Genomic DNA, 17,602 nt, shown 5'->3' with positions numbered 1-17,602 from the left:
GTCAGATACAGGATAACCCAAAACCAAAGTGATGTCAACTCAAGTCCCAGTTCTGATTGTCCTCCAGCAATGTAAAAATCACATCTTTGTCTCCAGGATAGGTGAGAAAAGCTAAGAACAAGTGTGATCACTCTGCCACAACTCAACTGACCATGACACTCCAGTTTCTTCTCTTCTGCCAAGTGAGGTTCTGTCCACCTGTCTGTACCACCTGGTTGGTGTTTGTCTACCTTTTATTAGCCCAGTTGCTGCAAATACAGATCTGTCCCCAATCATTCAGTTTTTGGACTCTGGTCCATTATAGTTTCTTTATTGGAAACAGATTATTTTTAAATGATGATAAACCAAAAATCTTCATTTTTTTCCCTTCTGTCACCTTGGCAGACTGTTAGAAACTGTTTTTGTTTCTCTCTCCCAGGACACCTTGTTCCTCACCTGGCTCAAAATTCCATGGGGCATTTGCACCCTAAGCCCCCACCCCTTCAAGTTGGTGTGCCCACTACTGTGGCACAGAATTGGTTTCAGCACCTTGGAGAGCACCACAGGTCCTATTCCCTTGCCACTCTCTTTTAATCGCTATCTTTATGCTTCAACCTTTTCCCTTCTAGCCTCACGATTCTCCAAAGAGGTTAGACATTTCTCCAAAAATAGAAATTCCCTCCCCGATTTCTCCCAAAGGCTCTGTGGGCAGAGACACTTATCCTGGGTTTGGGGTAGGCTTTCCAGCCTCTGATGGGCATGAGGTTTATGGTGCTATGCTGAACTGCTATTGAGCAGATTTACCGACTCTCAGACATGATATAAGACAATTACCATGCATTTCATCTCTTAGAGGGAAAAGGATTTGCAGCGGGTTAATAGTACTTTTATTTCATTATCTAATGGTAAAAGTGTTTCATTGTGTGTGCAAGATGAATGCGTATTAGCAGTGACAAATGGGGTCTTTCAGCACGGTGCCGGGCCGCATCATACATATGTTAGATTAAAGAGTTCACCCTAGAAATACACTCCCGCATCTGCGTGTGTGTTTTTAATAAATCTGATTGCAGAAATTTATTGCATCACCGGATTTAGGAAATTATAGGGCTTGATTGCTGCAGATATAATCGGGTGATAAATACAGAAATGCTCCTCGAGTTATGGTCCAGAAAAAAAGCCCATCTTGGGATGGTGCAGGAAAGCAGCAGACCACATAAACAGAGTGTTTCTTGAATTATGCAAATGAAATCCATGACAACTCATGGTGAATTGTACTCCCCTTGTGAAACTGCTGCCATTACAGTGAAGAAAGCCACAAGAGGGGTGATCAAATATACATGTACCACCAGCAGGCATTGTCTGTGACGTGTGTGAGCTGGTGCTTCCGCCACTCCATCCTTCACTCTCTTTTCCCCCCTCGATGGTATGTCCTGCAAAAACCTGGTCTGGACACCTTCACTGCACGTAAGCAAGGCTCCTTCTAATCCATTTCTTCTGGATTCAGGAGTCTTCAATGAAATATTTCTTACACTTGGAGTGAACCTTAAATGATTTACTGCAGGATACACAAAAGGTCAGCTTGCTTCTTATTGGCACCTTCATTTTTCCAAAATCTACTGAAATTAAAAAGCCATCTATATCTTAAAAGGCGTATTTATGAACCCTTAAGTGTAAGTAAGTCATAGTTGGAACGATTCCCACCTCTGATATATGAAAGCTGTCGACAGCACTTTCTTACACTATAATATGCCCATACAATATGCCGCACTTGACTATTTTGACACGGTTTGGAGATGTTTTCTACAGTTACTGACAAGCTTATGCCATCGCTCGTTTGGAAATTTAAGAGGTGGGGCAGGGGGGTGGGGGAGAGATGAAAAAAACAACTCCACCCAACTTTATGGGAGTTTATTGATCTGGCCCGACTTCCGACCAACAAAAAAAGCTGCCCTGGATTTTTTTTGGTTGCATCCCCAGTTTCGTAAATTATTCATTTGTGCCAGGAGTCAATATCCTGTCTTTTCTCAGCTTTGTAAGTTAAGAAAACTTGTTCGGAATGCTGTTTTGTATGATGATTAAAAAGGAAAAGGAGGGGAAAAAATCTTTTTCTTTTTTCTCTCTCTCTCTTTTTTTATTGTTCCAGAAGGAGCTTAATTCCGTCGCTTCTGAGCTGTCTGCACGGCAGGAGGAGAGTGAACATTCTCATAAACATTTAATTGAACTCCGCCGGGAATTTAAGAAAAATGTACCTGAGGTACAGTATATTTGCTGTTATAGAATTAACTCAGTAGGAATGCAGATTTTTCTTTGTTCAAACTATATTTTGAAAACTGTAGACATAAGTGACTAACAAGAAAAGAAGCTAATTAGCCCCAAAGAAAAATTACAGCCCCCATTCTTTCGGGGACTCTCAGTATAGTGGAGCTCAGCGGTGCTGTCTAAAGTAAGGGCAGGGCACTTCTCCACTGAAGTCATTGTTTTTGAGGGCTCTATAAAACATCCATTCTCTCCCCACATTCATATCTAAGTCAAAAGCTTGGCCTTGATGGCAAAAGCAATCTGTCTAGAGTTCTTTATTTTACTTTACTTTTCCATTGGCGTCTGAGAGGTTACAGCTACAACCACCCCCTCCTGTCCTTCCCTCCATCTCTGAAACTGCCTCCCACCCCCCATATATATGCCTTGTTCTACCCTTCCCCCCTTCCCTTACAACTCCAGCCACCAGCTTTGTCTTTCCCAGCTGCCATGAGGGTGGTCCAGATAATGACCAGCCCCAAGCAATGTAAGGCCCCCCAGGAGAAGAGACTAGAAAGGACTTGTTTCCGTTCTTTACAGGGGTGAATGTGTGAATTCCTTTCCCTCTTCTATCAGGCCCCCTGTTGCTTCTCAATTTTATTTTTTTTTAATGATAAAGTAAATACAAATAGGAAAAATAAAGCCTTCTGACTCCATATAATGTTGGCAGTTGTGTGGCACCTCAGAGCCATTATGGGAAACAGAGACCCTGACCACCTCTAAAGCCCACTGTGCTGCTCTGGTCAGCAGAGGTTAGTTGAGGTGTCTGTGCAAACCTGCTCCAGTGGCCTGGGTCTCAGAGGAGGGTAGAGCAGGATCCCGCCTTCTGGGAGCATCAGACTTGGAGATGTTGATTCCACTCTGCCTGTTGGAGTCTTCAAGGGGTCCTGTTGCCATCTTGCTGATGGAGGAGGAGTCCATGGAAAGATAGAGAAGAGGCAGGCCTATCAGGAATCGGGCCACACGGACAGAGGGGGCAGCCTCTTAGCTGTGGAACCCTCCTCGCACGAGTCATGGATATCTTTGGTTCTTCAGTGCCAGAGAGGGAAGTAGGATCCATCTAGAACTAGAAGGACTCAGGTTTGAGAGCTGAAGGACGGTGCGCTTAGAGATGGGGCAGGAATCTTAGTTCTGTTTCCCATATCCTGGCTTCAGAAAGGCCATATCAAATCCTTAGTTTGACCACAGGAGCTAAGAATGGCAATGCTGAGCAACTTTCCCTTCCCTCTTAGAACAAAGAATATCTTGGTCTTTAAACTGATTTTTTTTTGCCTGGAATGAGTACCAGAAGCTTTGCCTCTAACTCCAGTCTTTGCGAAGCAGAGACGAAAGCACCCCAGGCCTTCATAGCCTTCCATCTCATCCCCCTTCCCCAGGCCCAGGTGAGGAGGGAAATCCAGGCCAGGTTTTAAGCCTCGAGTTCGGCTTACATAATTTTAATACTGCATAATTATGCAATTACGTAATTAGGAGGAATAAGTTTCCATTTCTATTATAGTCGTGCCTCTGAAAATTTTCATTTTTGGAACCAGTCTCTCCTGATGGGGAGAGTCATGCCAAGGCTTTATTTAAGAACATCATCTGGCTGGAGCCCAGCTCACATCCCGCTGGTGCCTTGGCTCCTCTTCCCCCAAAGGTTAAGCAGACAGGGCATTGGCCTGAAGTCCTTCTAACCCCCTCCTCAGACTTGAGTCCTCTAAACTCACTTGAGTGTGGGGTGGTGAGAAGAGCCTCTTTGGGAAATCTGTTGACCTGCATCAGATTCCAGCCGTGCCCCTCAATCCTGCAGAGGCTTGAGCAAGCCAGTCTGCTCAGGGCCTCAGTCTCCCTTTCTGTAAATTCAGGGGACTGGAGACTTGGTTCCTGAGTCCCTTCAGGCACTGACATTTCCTGAACCTGAACCAGAGGCTTCCTGCCCAACTGTTTTATTTTGTTTATAAAGCCTTTTAAATTTTATAGTAAGTTGCCAATGTTTAGCATCTCGGGAGATTTTAACCAAAAACCTCGATTTCCAGCATCTTTGAGACTACTTGGTAGACCTGGCCACATGGAGGCTTCATGCCCATGTGACAGTCACCACACAGAGCTGAGTAGCTATCACCCTCATTAGACTTGTGTTCCCTCCAGAGGTTTGCCACAGGACCTCCCAGCCTGCCTTCCTCCAGCCTCTGATGGCCCTTTCGTTCACAACCTTTGACCTGCATTTTTCCCCCCATTACTCAGCCTGTGTGCCTATGGTTTCCCGTGATCAAATCCACTTGGTTCACATGTACTACCTATGTCCCTTCTGAAGATCCCCAACATACATCTGCATATCAGAGGCTCTGCGAAGCCCTAGGGGACACATCAGTCAGTGAGAAGAGGGACCCAGAACCCAGAAGTGGGATTTTCTCCAGGGCAGAAGCAACACAACCTTATTCTTTACCTGAACATAGGTATTCTTCTGCCCGTGTTTTTCTTTCTTGCTTCTCTCTGCTGCCCACTCCCTCCCCATGCTTGTGCGACCCCAGCTCCTTCTTGTGGGTCATGACTGAAAGAGGCAGGGTGATTCACCCATGAGTTGCAGAGGAAACTGGAGCATTTAGGGTTGGGATCTTGGGACGCTTGATTTTAAAAGCCTCTCTCTTGCATGCTGGGGAGAACTCATAGGAGTCCACCATGGGAGCCCTTGGGGCTGGGAACCTCAAAGTCACTTGTAAAAAGCAGGACATTAGGGTCTGGAAATAGGAGGCTCCCTTCTGAAAACAGCCATGGAGGTCATCAGACCTTTACAGAGCCCTTCCTCTTGAGCTGGATGCCATGAGGGATGACCCAACCAGGTTGCCAGAAGCCACACGTTCTGGTGAGGAAGGAGAGACGAATACAGAGTAACGTTGCTAAAATGCTGGGTGGGGAAGCAGAGATGGCAACCTGAAGGAGACAGTCCCTGACAACACCTAAAGGACTGAAGGTTGTCATGAAGGGACTTTGGTGACATGAACCTGTATGTGGAGAATTGGGGTCATCTCTCCAGTCCCCACTCCAAAGAGTATCCCATGATGGACCTCCAGTCGCACAGGTTCTTGCATCAAAGAGAATTCCATGATCAAATCCATTTGGGAAATGCTACTTCTTCTCCCCCTCTTCTAGAAATTCCCAGTGTGCATTATATTAAAGGCTTCAAAAAGTCATGCGGGAGAGAAACTCGATGCTGGATTTGATGTGTCTCCTTATGTGTATGTGTCTGTGCGTAGGTGTATATTTGAGGAACTCTTAACAAAATTCCATTGAGCACAAGTCCACAGGACACATGGGAAATGCTGACCTAGGGGACAGCAGTGAGCTGCAATCAGGGGCCATGGGTGTCCCAACTGGCACTATGGTGAACTCTTCACTGATCTCTTTTTCAGGAAATCAGAGAGATGGTGGCTCCTGTATTAAAAAGCTTCCAGGCTGAGGTAAGACTGAAGGCCCATGGCATATCCCAAACTCAGTTCCCTCCCCTATCCCACCTGGAGTCACCAGAGGAGGCCAGCAGCCTCTGGACATTTGGGAGAAATTTCTCTGCCCCGTTCCCTCTGATCAGCCAATGGTGTTGTGCTAAGAGTGGGTTCTCTGTTGTGTTTGATGAGAGCCCAGTGTCTGATCCCAAGAAATGCCCCTCTTCCTAGATGCTGCCCAGTCTTATGCCAGCTCTGCTACATGTAATATCTATGACTTGAACAAACCACTTCACCATCCAGGCTGTTTTCTCATTTTTGGACGTTTGTACTTGGTCATTTTTGCTCTCCTCTGGCATTCTACTCTGCTTTGATTCTCTAAGGCAGCCTTGCAGATAAGTCCAAACACTTACCAGCCTGTCCTGAAATCCTCTCTACCTGCCCACCCATCAGGCCCTAGTTCCTTTGGCAGCAGCCAAGCTGCCCTCAGCCAGTTCCTCTTGCTTTCCTGGAGCCCTGGGATGTAGCTGGACCTCTCCCATTTCTCTTCTTGGCTTGACTTTGTGACCAGGATTCTGAGAATGTCCACTTGTCTGGCTGGTATAGGAGGTAGGCTAGGAAAAGAATGAAATTACACGTAGGCAGGAGAGTGGAAGGGGAGGTCATTTCTCACATGTTCCATCTTCACGGGGTTCTTCTTGGTCTTCCCCTGGATTCAAGCAGGACCCCGGAAGGATTGCCCCTTCCCAGAGCTTGCCAGCAGAGATGCGTTTTAAGTCTGTCATCTGACAAGTGCCACATTACTTTAAATCTGTCTCTTTGGAGCTGCATAAGCTCACAAGGCAATATTAAAGTAAACAATAACTGGATTTACACAAATGTCGCTGATTTCCATATTTTTCATCCCTTCATTTTATTACTGAGTTGACTGATGTGCTTATTTATTTATAGAGCCATTCAGTATTGATTCATTTGGTTGTGAGGTGCCTGAGCTGGAAGGGGGGGAAAACAAAAACAGAAAGAAGACTAATAATGTTGGGAATGTGTTGTCATGGCCTTGTGTGTTTTAAAAAAGAGGTCCTCATCTGTCAACTCCTGGTCCCATGAAGGACACTCAGCACATGAGCCTCTCAAGCAGCTGATCCCTCTGCTCAGCCCCAACATAGGTATCAAACTTTTGGTGTGGTGGAGCTTCTCTTAGCCACTTAGAGCCTCAGTTTCCCTGTCTGTTAAATGGGAATAAAGATACTATATAGACTTTTTCATGTTGTTTTGAGAATAAACTGAGATATAATGCAGGGAAAGGTTTAATGTAATGCCTGGCATGTAGAGAGCTATTAGGGAGTGAAGAGCACAGACTCCAGAGTCAGCCTGGGTTTGAATCCTGCCTCTGCCAGTTACTAGCTGTTTGACCTTAAGCAACTTACTTGACCTCTCTGTGCCTCTGTTTCAAATCTATAAAGTTAAATGATAATTATACCTACTTCATAGGGTTGTGACTGAGGAAGAACCAAGTTAACACCGATGAAGTGCTTTGAACGTTGCCTTCAGTGTTAGAAGTCTTGCTTGTTTTTTTCCTGCCAGTCACCTCCAATATAGGTTTATCCAGCCTTCACTGTACCAGGGCTGGATTCTGCCCCTTTCTTAGGTGCTCAAGGCTTTTTATCCAAAAGAAGGAGTCTTTCTGTCCCTGTAGGAAACAGGCATGACTTATGTCATCTTTTCCATAGGAGAAGAAGTTAAACATTAGGTTTGGTTGATGATCCACAGGAGACCTGAGAGCAGGATGGTGGGAAGCACATGCAAATAAGACTTAGGTCTGGCCTGAATCTCAGCCCTGCCACTTACACTAGCTGTGTGGCCTGGGGGAAGTTTCTTAACGTCTCTGGGCTTCAGCTTTCCTTCTTTGGCAAATGTAACTTAACTGCAAGGATTTAAAGAACTAAGTAGAGGCACTTGACATGTTGACAGGGTGTCTGGCACATAGTTGGTACTCAATAAGTGTTGGGGGAGAGTAAGTCTTAGTGGGGCCAAAAGGAGAGACAAAGCTGAATTCTCATTTCCAAACCCATTTGGCATGTTGAATAGACACTGTTGTAATAGCTGGGGATCTTCAAAGAAATTCATTAATTTTCTTAAGATGGCTTTTCATTGTCCCTTTAATGTACCAAAAAGACTACATTTGTCTGGCGTTTTATTCCCGAAACCCCTGCTTTCCTCATGATCTATTGACTAATCCATTGCGGCAGCCACGGCCCTCCCCAGGCCTCAGGGGAGACACACCGCCAAAGAAAGGTGTTAATAAAAAGCATCTTCTTCATCCAGGACAAGCTACACACACACAGGCCGTTCATAATCCAAATTTGATTTTCATTTTAATTTTTTTAATGAGGGTTCATCCTTTATGCCGCTTTTCTCTCACGATCCACCAGGCTCTGGGCTCAGAGCTGAGGATTCCCAAGTGGGTATTAATCACCTCCCAGGAATAGTCCCCGAGGCAAACACCTTCCCTAGTCACATAAACTAGCCCATAAAACGCCAGGGCTGAATATCATACCGCCACTCCTTCTTCCCCTGTGTGGACCTCTTGTTGAAATATAACGTCTTCAAGTTCATCCCTAATTTTACTCTACCAGCCTCGGTGTATACAGAATCTGGGCATCCTCTTTATCTTTTCATACTATATATGTGAGTGTTATGGGTCTTTTTTTTTTTTTTTTCTTGTCTTTTTTTTTCAAGTCTGCGTGTGTGTGCTGGTGGGAGGGAGGCGGAGAGGAAGTGAATTTGCCCTGCTGCGAATCAAGGAAGCTTTTCCTCTCCGCCTTGATTGCTCAAAGGCCAGCCTTGATTCCCCCTGCTCAGGGAAACAAAGACAGCCAGAGAAGGTGGCTTAATGGAGACAGCTTGAAATGGCCAAAGTTTGAATATCCTTGCTCGCAGAGAAAAGAGCAAGACGAAAGCCCCGCTAATTACAAAAGTTGCTTTATGAAAGATAATTCAAAGCAATAATTTAGCAAACATAATCAAGTCGCACAGATGGGGTTGTTGATGGATGGATTGCAACATGCAATTAGCAGTTCTCGCAGTTACATATCATTAACCCTCCGAGCACAAAAATTATTTTCTCATTATTAGTTGAAAAGGTAAAATTAAGCTGACTAGACAGTAAAGGAACAAACTACAATTAATTACCTTCATTTATTACAGTCATTATTTTAAACTTATTTTTACTTGGAGAGAGAGATGAAAACATCTAAATTAAAAGTTTTGTTATGCTAAACTAGAGGTGAAACTTTTCTAAGGACTATGTGCAATGCCCCAGCCAGGAAGATGGCAGGGCGACTGCTAGGAGATTTTTTTTCTCTACTTCCTTCTTGTACCATGAAGGTGGCGTAGCCTGCATGATAGCAAACCCTTTGGGTTGAGCTGGAAGAGACACATTCACCTGGGCCTGATCGAAACACAACAGTTTGGGAATCAAGGGGGCTGACGGGGCCTCTGACCCCCAGGGGAGGCAGGAGAGTGTGGTGTTCAGACACCAGGGTCTGAGTCCCACCTTCACACTGCTTATCTGATTTTGGCAAGTGACTTTATTATGTCTCTGGGTCACTGTTTCCTTGTCCGTAAATTGTCACAGCTTGTAAGGTTGCACGAAATTCAATAAAATTCTCTTTTGAGTGTCTGGTGAGTCATTTGTCCTCATTGTGGTGGGTGTGTTTGGTTGCATAGGCTGAGATGTTCTCTCCGTGCTCTCAGGGTCAGAGGGAGCTCTTATGGTGTGAGCACCTTCTAGGAGCTTAGAGAGGAGGCCAAGACACTGTTTTCCAAGAGATGTATTCATCATCAGTTGAGTCCATGCAATCATTTATTCACTCAACAAATATTTATGGAGAACCTCCTGCATACCAGGTGGTGTTTTAGGTGCTGCGCCCAGTGAAGGTCACAACCTGTTGTCAGCTTGACCCCTCTTCATGTAGGGGAGGGCCAGCATTTGTGTCCTACCCAAAGCGCCACTGTTCTACTTGGAATCTTGCAGTTCCACTCAACAAATACTCATGGAACACCTACTGTGTGCCAGACTCCAGGCGAGGGCCGTGGAAGGTCCGAAGATGGTGAAACACCATCCCTGCCCTCAAAGAGTGTCCCTGGAGTTCAATTTCTATGATTGAAATGATTTCCAGGAATCATGTCAAGAGCTTGTAGAGACCTGTTGGTTTCCTTCCTCCACTTGTTTGCTGAGCTTCACGTTCACACCCTTCCCCATGATGGCTGCACAGCACTTCCCATCCCATGCACATCTGCATGATGTCCTGGCACTCTGCCATTGAGAGATGGAGCCTGTCTCCATCCCTTGAATCTGGGCCTGTGTCTACTTCAACCCATAGAATGTGGCGGACGTGACCCTGTGCCAGTACCAAGTGGAGGCCTTAGCTGACAGGGCAGTTCCACCTCCTGCCTCTTCCTGCCCAGCTTCTCATAAAAAGTGTGACTACCCTGCCACCACCCTTCTGTGAGAAGCCCAACCTACATAGAGAGGCCCTGGTGGATGAGAGAGGAGCTCCAGCTGCTGTGACCACCTAGAAGATGACAAGAGAGAGCCACCCAGCTGAGCCCAGTCAACCCACAGGACCATGATAGATTATAAGAAGTTGCTTGGAGGCACTGCATTCAAGGGTGGTTGCTCACACAGCAATAAATCACCAGAACACCCAGATTTTCAGAATACAGGTTCTTCCTTCTTCCCACTTCTCTTTTACTCTCGCCTCCTCTCTCTTCTCCCCTCCTTTTTTCTTCCACCTTCCCCTCCCTTTTCTTCTCCACCCCTGCCCCCTCTTCCTCAGCCTTGTGGCAGATTCTAGTCTTCTGAAAACATTTCCCCACGTGCCAAGTTCTTAGTCCATGTCTGCAGAGTGCAGCCTTCCTCCCATCCTCATTCCAGAGGGGGCATGGCAGGTGTCCCTGTGGCAGAAGCCAATGCACACAGAGGGCGTAAACCTTCTCAGCTCCAGGCCTGGCATTGCCCTCCGTGGGCCCAGGTCAGGAGTGTCAATAGTTCTGAGGCGTTTGTCTCTTCTCCCTTGTATTTATTCTAATGGGAGTGGGTGCATCTCTGAGACAAGCCCCAATGGCTAAAGGGAGTCTCGAGCAGATCAGTACAAGTTCTGTGTGGAGGAGCAGAGAGGTAATGTTGAAATGGGGATTTGCAAAAAAGCAAAGGACGGGGTCTTGCTGTCTCCCCTGTGGGTGGTTTAGGTGGCAAAGCATGGCATGGTGCCTGCCAACTTGACAGCTGCCAGCCTTGGTGTGTGTTTGTTAGATGAGTGAATGACACAATCAGTCAGCAAGTAGATATGTATAACTCTAGTTAAGTCATTTACCCTCTACTGTGCCATCTGTAAAATGGGATGAGGATACTTTGCCAGCCTGATTCAGGTGGATTTCTGGGTGCCACCTTCGTCTGAGATTTAAGACATCAGGACCTGCTGTGGTCCTAGGCATCCTAGACTCTTCCCTGCAGACCTCACCAGTCAAGGGTGCCAAACTCTATCTACCCTGAGTCCCTCACTTTTAAGTGAGCAGAGAGCTGCAAATTCCCTTCTCTTGCCCAAACCCACCTGCCACCTCAGCTTGGAGGGCTGATTGGAGCCCCTCGAGGGACCTGGGGGGTATAGGAGGAGCTGAGGACGTAGATTCTAGATTGAGGGCCTGAATTGGACGCTTGCAGGTAGTTAGGGCTGGAGAGGGCCTCATCGCTTAGACAGACCCATGCCTTTCAGATGTGTCTTTGCTGAGCTTTATCGGGCAGAATCTTCCAGGGAAGCCTAGCACAGACAGGGAGCCTGGTCTGAGCAGTGAGCCCAGGACTTGGCATATCGTAAGTGCTCAATAAGTAGGGTTTTGTTTGCAGCTTAAGTCAGCTGCAGTGAAAAGAACTTCTGTCCCTCCTTACTGTCTTGGGCTAACCCATGTGCACACACACTTCCTACACCTCCTGTTTGATGACTTAATAATGTTGATGGTGCAAGTCTCCTTGGCTCCCATAACCAAGTCTTGCCCCTCTGGCTTTACCTTGCCCAGCTTGGGGTAAAACTTATAATGAGCTGAACATCTTTCTGAATTTAATATTAAGAACCCACCGAAGCATCATTGAACCTGTCATGCCGTATTACAACCAAATTAAGAGGCAGCAGCAGTCTTCTTTCTTTCGGCATCATAGGCCTTATAAAGTAAATTATTAATGCTTTTCCCCCAGTTAAGCAGTTATTTGCAGTTGTTCCGGGTATTTCTCATTAGAAATAACATCATCTAAAGAACGATATTGATTGATTTTTTTAATCTTGGAATCATGGACGTGAAGCACATATTTATATGACATTCCCTTTAACTAGAATTCTCATGCTTTATTTTTATATTATTGATCTTTTTGACACGAATTGCTTTTTGGCCTTGTGCGAACGTTGTAAGCTTTCCGCCTGCAGAGGAATGGGCCGAGGTGGGAAGAGTGATCGTTCCAGCGGCGTGGCAGTAACATTCCCGTACATTTAACAACAATTAGTCTGTGCTGACGCCACAGTCCGCTTTCGTGTATGAAAATTTACAAGCCTTTTAATGGACTGCATTGTGGAAGGCCATGCAGGGCCAGTCGGTGGGGAGATGAGGCCGCAGGGAACGCATCCATCTCGTGCCACTGTCGGCCAAGCGTCTTTTAGCACTTGCATCTGCCGGGGGTGGGGAGGGGGGCAAAAGCGAAAGCTAGTGCAGCAGCCATGCCTGTGTCATGGGACATGTGGCCGTTCACACAGTCACTCATGCCCTCATTCATTCATAGGTGTTTTATGTGCTGGTCAAGGTGCCAGGTACCAGGGCTAAGGTGATAAACATTATTATTTATTCACATGTTTGAGAAATGCTTGAGCATCTACTGTGTGCCAGGAACTGTGCTAAGTATTAAGGGTAAGAGGGGGAGCACAGTTACTCATTCACCGGGCACCTGTGGGAGAGTGGAAATGACGTAATAAGCCTTGAGTCGCACAGACCTGGGTTCACGATCCCAGCTCTCTCCTTTGCCAGGGTTTTCAGGGAACCCCAACTTCCCTGGATGTAAAATGGGGATGGTAACTGTCCCTACTCCTTCAGTAGGGACACAAGTAAAGAGCTTGATGTATAAGCCTCCCAGAGATGGGGCTGTAGGATCATGGTTATTTAGCGTTTCTTTCCTTCCCCTCCAACCAGCTCCCCTAGAACACACATGCAAACCCTTGCTTCCCTTCCCAGTTCCACTGAGACCTTCACTCTGCAGGAGTGAGGCCCAGAGGGGTGAGAAACCCACGTAGGGTCACACGGCCAGGAGAAGGAAGGGCCCAGATGCTGTTTCGGGTTCATGTAATCCCCAGACGCAGATCATGCAGCTGGTGAAGACAAAGGGGCTGGATTTGGAGTCTTGGAAAACCAGGTCCAAGCCCCACCAGCCTCCCTAGCCGTGTGACCTTAGGCAAGTCCTTCACCTCCATCCTCAGTCTCCTGTCCTGTAAAATGGGTTATTGTAACACCCACCTTGTCTATCCCAGGGTCATGGGTGTGGGGAGTCCATGTGATCACCCAGCTGAAAGGAATTTGCAAACTAAAGGGACTCAGATTTAAGTTCCAAAATGTGGTCCATGGTCCAGCAGCATCTACATCGCAGTTTAGTAAAAATGCAGATTTGCCCCCCACTCTCACCCCCTAGACCTTCTGAATTAGATCTGAAGTTTAATAAGGTCCCCCAGTGATGGGTGATTTGTGTACCCCTTAAAGTTTGAGACACTCTGTCTTAGACAAGCCCTCTGGCTTTCAACCCTGGCTGCCCAATGGAATCTCCTGAGGGCTTTAAAAAAATACTGAGGCCTGGTCTCACCCCAGAGTGTCTGACATTCTTAGTCTGGTGTGACACTTAGACATCAGGATTTTTAAAGCTGCTGGTGTTTCTAACGGTTGAGACTCTCTGCCGTAGGGTCTCCTCTTCCATCTAGTGGAGACAGACATGTGGAAATAACCGGTGGTGCTGGTAAATGTTGAACAACTGGCTGGAGGAGCCAGAAGAAAATATGGTGGGTCTCATGGGAGGTTCTCAAAGGCCAGACCTGGAAATGGCCACATCATTTCTGCCCACATTCCCTTGGCTAGAGTTTAGTTACAAGGCCATGTCTAATTTCAAGGGAGTTGGAAATATAGCCTAACATTGTGTGCCCAGGAGGGGAGTAATAGCCAGGGTCATATGAGCACTGCACTGTGGACCCCCTGATGGATGACCTGCCTCATTATCTATTAGTGACGGAGCTGGAACACAGACATTTTACACAGTAGGATGGGTACATTTTGAACAGATGAACAGAAGATGGAATTCAAGGGGTGTGCCAAGTCCAGGATGCAGCAAAGCAAGAGCAATGGAGGATTTTAACAATTTGGCACGTATTATAAAGCCCCTACTGTGTGCCCTGCTGTGTGCTGGACTGGCTAAGAGAAGAAATTAGCTCTTTCCAACAAAGAGGCCAAGCCATCCATTGGAAGCCCACACCCACTGTCCACTAAGAAAAAAAGCAAATGTGAAATAGGAGCAAAATGTTCTGGGTATGCCAAGAAGATCAGGGAAGACTTCCTGGTGGAGGTGAAGTCCCAGCTCAAATTAGGAAGACTTGGGCAGGGTGGAACATGAAGAGTGAGGTGTGGTAGTAAGTACACAGGCCTTGGTATCAGGCAAACCTGGATTTGAGCTGCAGTTTGATCAATAACTGGGTGATCTTGGCCTGTCATAGCTGGCATGTCACGTCCCCTTTCTGAGCCTTCATTTCCTCATCAATAAAATGGTACCTGGTGTACAGGTTTTTCATGAGGATTAAATGAGATGTTCATGTGTGTGGAGTGCTCAGCCCAATGCATAGCACACCAGAAGCCTGTTCTAGAAAAGCCTCTGGAGCTGTGTGGGGCGGAAAGGGGTTGACTCTGAGATTGGAGTTTAGAGCACTTGAAATATGCCGCAGTAGTGGTGTCCCGGCCTGAGGACTGACAGAGAGGGAGCAGTTTGTAGACCATTATGTTCCCAGGTCACTCAAGGGTGCTGAGACATAATAGGTGCTGAATAAATGTTTATTAAATGAATGTTGACATAGCAATCTTGGCAAACATTGCTCTGGCTCTCGCTGTGTTCCAGGCAGCATTCTAAGTACTTTACAGATATCAGCTCTTTAATCCCTATGACCACCCTATAAGGTAAATATTGTTATTACCAACATTACAGATGAGAAGGATGAGGCACAGAGAGGTTAGGTAACTTGCCCAAGGTCACACAGCTTGTAAGTGGCCAAGACAAGATTTAAACCCAGGCAGTCTGGCTCCAGAGTCCTTGCCCTTAACCATTATTTTATTAAATACCCTAGATTTCATATCAATATGACAGGAATCCCACTCGCAGAACGGTAGCTCTGATTACAGGAGGAGATGCTCACGTGCAGAGAAGTCAGACACTGAACAAGGTCACAGCCAGTTGGTGGTGGAACTCCTCTCCTCATTCCAGGCTCTCATGCTTACTACCACACCCTGTGTCCACAGGGTAGGGACACTGACAATATAACCAGTCAGTTATAACATTTTTCTCTTGGAATGTTTAAAAGAAAAAACAAGTTGGCTTGCTAAGGTATAATCATGGCTCAGAGGCCAACCTGACATTAGTTATTAATTAGGCCATTATGCATTCCACAGTGATAATTGCTTTGCTGCAAAGTCACCAAGCATGAAACGGACCCAGCACAGAAACGCAATCTATCAATCTGAGAAGTCGCAGCCCAGTTGTGTTCTTTCACCTTGAGTCAGGTGTACACCATAGCGGGAAACAAAAAGAAATTAATGAAACATCGATAGGCAATGGCAAGGAGGACCCTTCCCAGTCCCACCCCAGAACTGTCATGTGCCTGGGCACAGGGATGGCGTTTAAGCAAAGCTCATCAGCAAAAATGGCCATTTCTCTTTGATCTAGCCGGTGGAAATCTGTTCGTCTTTCCTTTTTCCCCTCTCATCTCGTTATTTAGGGGGAGAGGGAAAAAGCCATCTCTCTGCCATCTGTTTGCCTTGCCTGTTGCTTTTTGCAATGAGTGGGTGGGGGAACAGCAACTGCCTGGGCTGCCCGGGCTGTCAGGAGCAATGCGGCACCTCTGTGTGTTCTCTCTCCGGCTAGGTTCTGTCTGTAGCCTTGGTGGGGGAAGAAAGGAGACCCAAACCCTACCATTAGCCTCCAAGTGGGAGGTGTCAGTGCCAAGGGCAGCTGGCGGTTCATCTTCAAGAAACAAAAATCCACCCAAGCCAGCCAACACAAGAATTTATGATGATATTAGCTATGATGACATTTGTGGGGCATCTGTTGTGTGCCAGATACACTGTTGTGTCATTTAATTTTCATGGCAGTCCCGTGAGGGCAGTATTGGCATTTCCCCCACTTTACAGGTGAAGAAACTGAGGCCCATAAGATAAGGTAAGATGACTAACCCAAGGTGGTGGAGCTGGGGTTTGAGTCCTAGCTTGATGTAGTTACTATTAATTATCCCCATTTCACAGAGAAGGAAGCTATGACTTGGGAAAGTTAGGTGACTTACCTAAGATCACAAGAGCAAGTACGTGGTGTTGCTATTTCTGTAAATAAAGTTTTATTGGCACAGCCACGCCCTTTCATATATATATTATCTGGCTGCTTTCACACTGGGAGGGCAGCGGCCTACAAAGCCGAAAATATTTACTCTCTTGCCCTTTACAGAAAAGTCTGGTGATCCATGTTTTAGGTCAGACTTGTAAATTGCAAGTGGTCAAATTTGACTGAAAGAATGTATATCTTCCTGCAATCATTCCTCCCTTCCCCGCTCTCTTCCCTCCCTCCCTCCCTCCCTCCCTCCCTCCCTCCCTCCCTCCCTCCCTCCCTCCCTCCCTCCCTCCTCTCTTCATTATGGGAAACTCAAACACAAAAAAGTAAAGGGAATAAAACAGTGAGCCCCGGGACCCAGTTTCAATAGCTCTTCACACACCATTTCCCTCTGGCACCCCTGGATTATTTTGAAGCAAATCCAAGACGTTGTATCTGTTTACCTGTAAATATTTTAGTTTGTAGCACTAAAAACTAAGAAATCTCTTTTTAAACATAACCCCAGTATCATCTTACCTAAAAAATTTCTAACAAATTTTTTTTTTAGTTGACATACAACAATATATTGGTTTCTGGTGTAAACCAGTAAGTCTCAGGAAAAATCTCAGGCAAACTGGGACAAATTGGTCACACTACTTCTGCTGCATCTTCTAATCTGTAAGCTTGTAAACTCCCTCTCCAAACCCATTCTTTTGTTTGTTTGTTTGTTTTTAATGTGGAAATAACTGGGCCATTTCTTTCTGAAGACTTCCCCCTGATTGCAGCTGACTGTACCAAGCGCCAACTGGCCTAAAGATAAGCCAATGATATTCGTCATCCCAGGGATTTGAATATAGGACTGGTTGAGGAAGCACTGAGAAAGCTGCCTGAAGAGAGGGCAGATGGGGAACCTCTCCCTTGTGGTGGAGGCGCCCCCTTGCTGCTGGGCTGTTCTGGTTCCTTGTCCCACCCTCTGGGAATCCCAGCTGCACTTTTTCAGCATCTCATGCAGTCTCAGGAGTGTGCTGTGCTTATGAGCTTGGTTTCAAATCCCACCTCTACCACTAGCTGTGCAACCTTGGGCAGGTCACCTCACCTCCAGCTGAGAGTTTGCTGATTGCATTCTCGTGGCATGATGTACCTGTGCCTCTGTCCCTTGTATTTGCTATGCACTGGCAGTTGGATCTAGAGGATTGACTACATGCAGGTTTGATGTTTTTGACAAGTCTACTCATAGGAGGTGCTGGGCGTGTCCATCACAAGGTAT

The 17,602-nt window shown here is 46.3% G+C and overlaps 1 protein-coding gene across 1 annotated transcript in view; it reads left to right on the top strand.

The window, feature by feature from the left end:
- CUX2 (cut like homeobox 2) overlaps nt 1-17,602 on the top strand; it is a 163,197-nt gene that overhangs the window by 99,877 nt on the left and 45,718 nt on the right. The window contains exons 2-3 of the mRNA XM_087828549.1: nt 2,123-2,233; nt 5,664-5,711. Coding sequence (XP_087684675.1) covers nt 2,123-2,233; nt 5,664-5,711 — 159 coding nt within the window. The remainder of the gene's footprint in view (nt 1-2,122; nt 2,234-5,663; nt 5,712-17,602) is intronic.

Source organism: Miniopterus natalensis, chromosome 20 (assembly GCF_054644295.1).
Source record: "Miniopterus natalensis isolate mMinNat1 chromosome 20, mMinNat1.hap1, whole genome shotgun sequence".
In the NCBI taxonomy this organism is placed as follows: domain Eukaryota; kingdom Metazoa; phylum Chordata; class Mammalia; order Chiroptera; family Miniopteridae; genus Miniopterus; species Miniopterus natalensis.
This window is presented reverse-complemented; position numbering and strand designations above follow the sequence as displayed.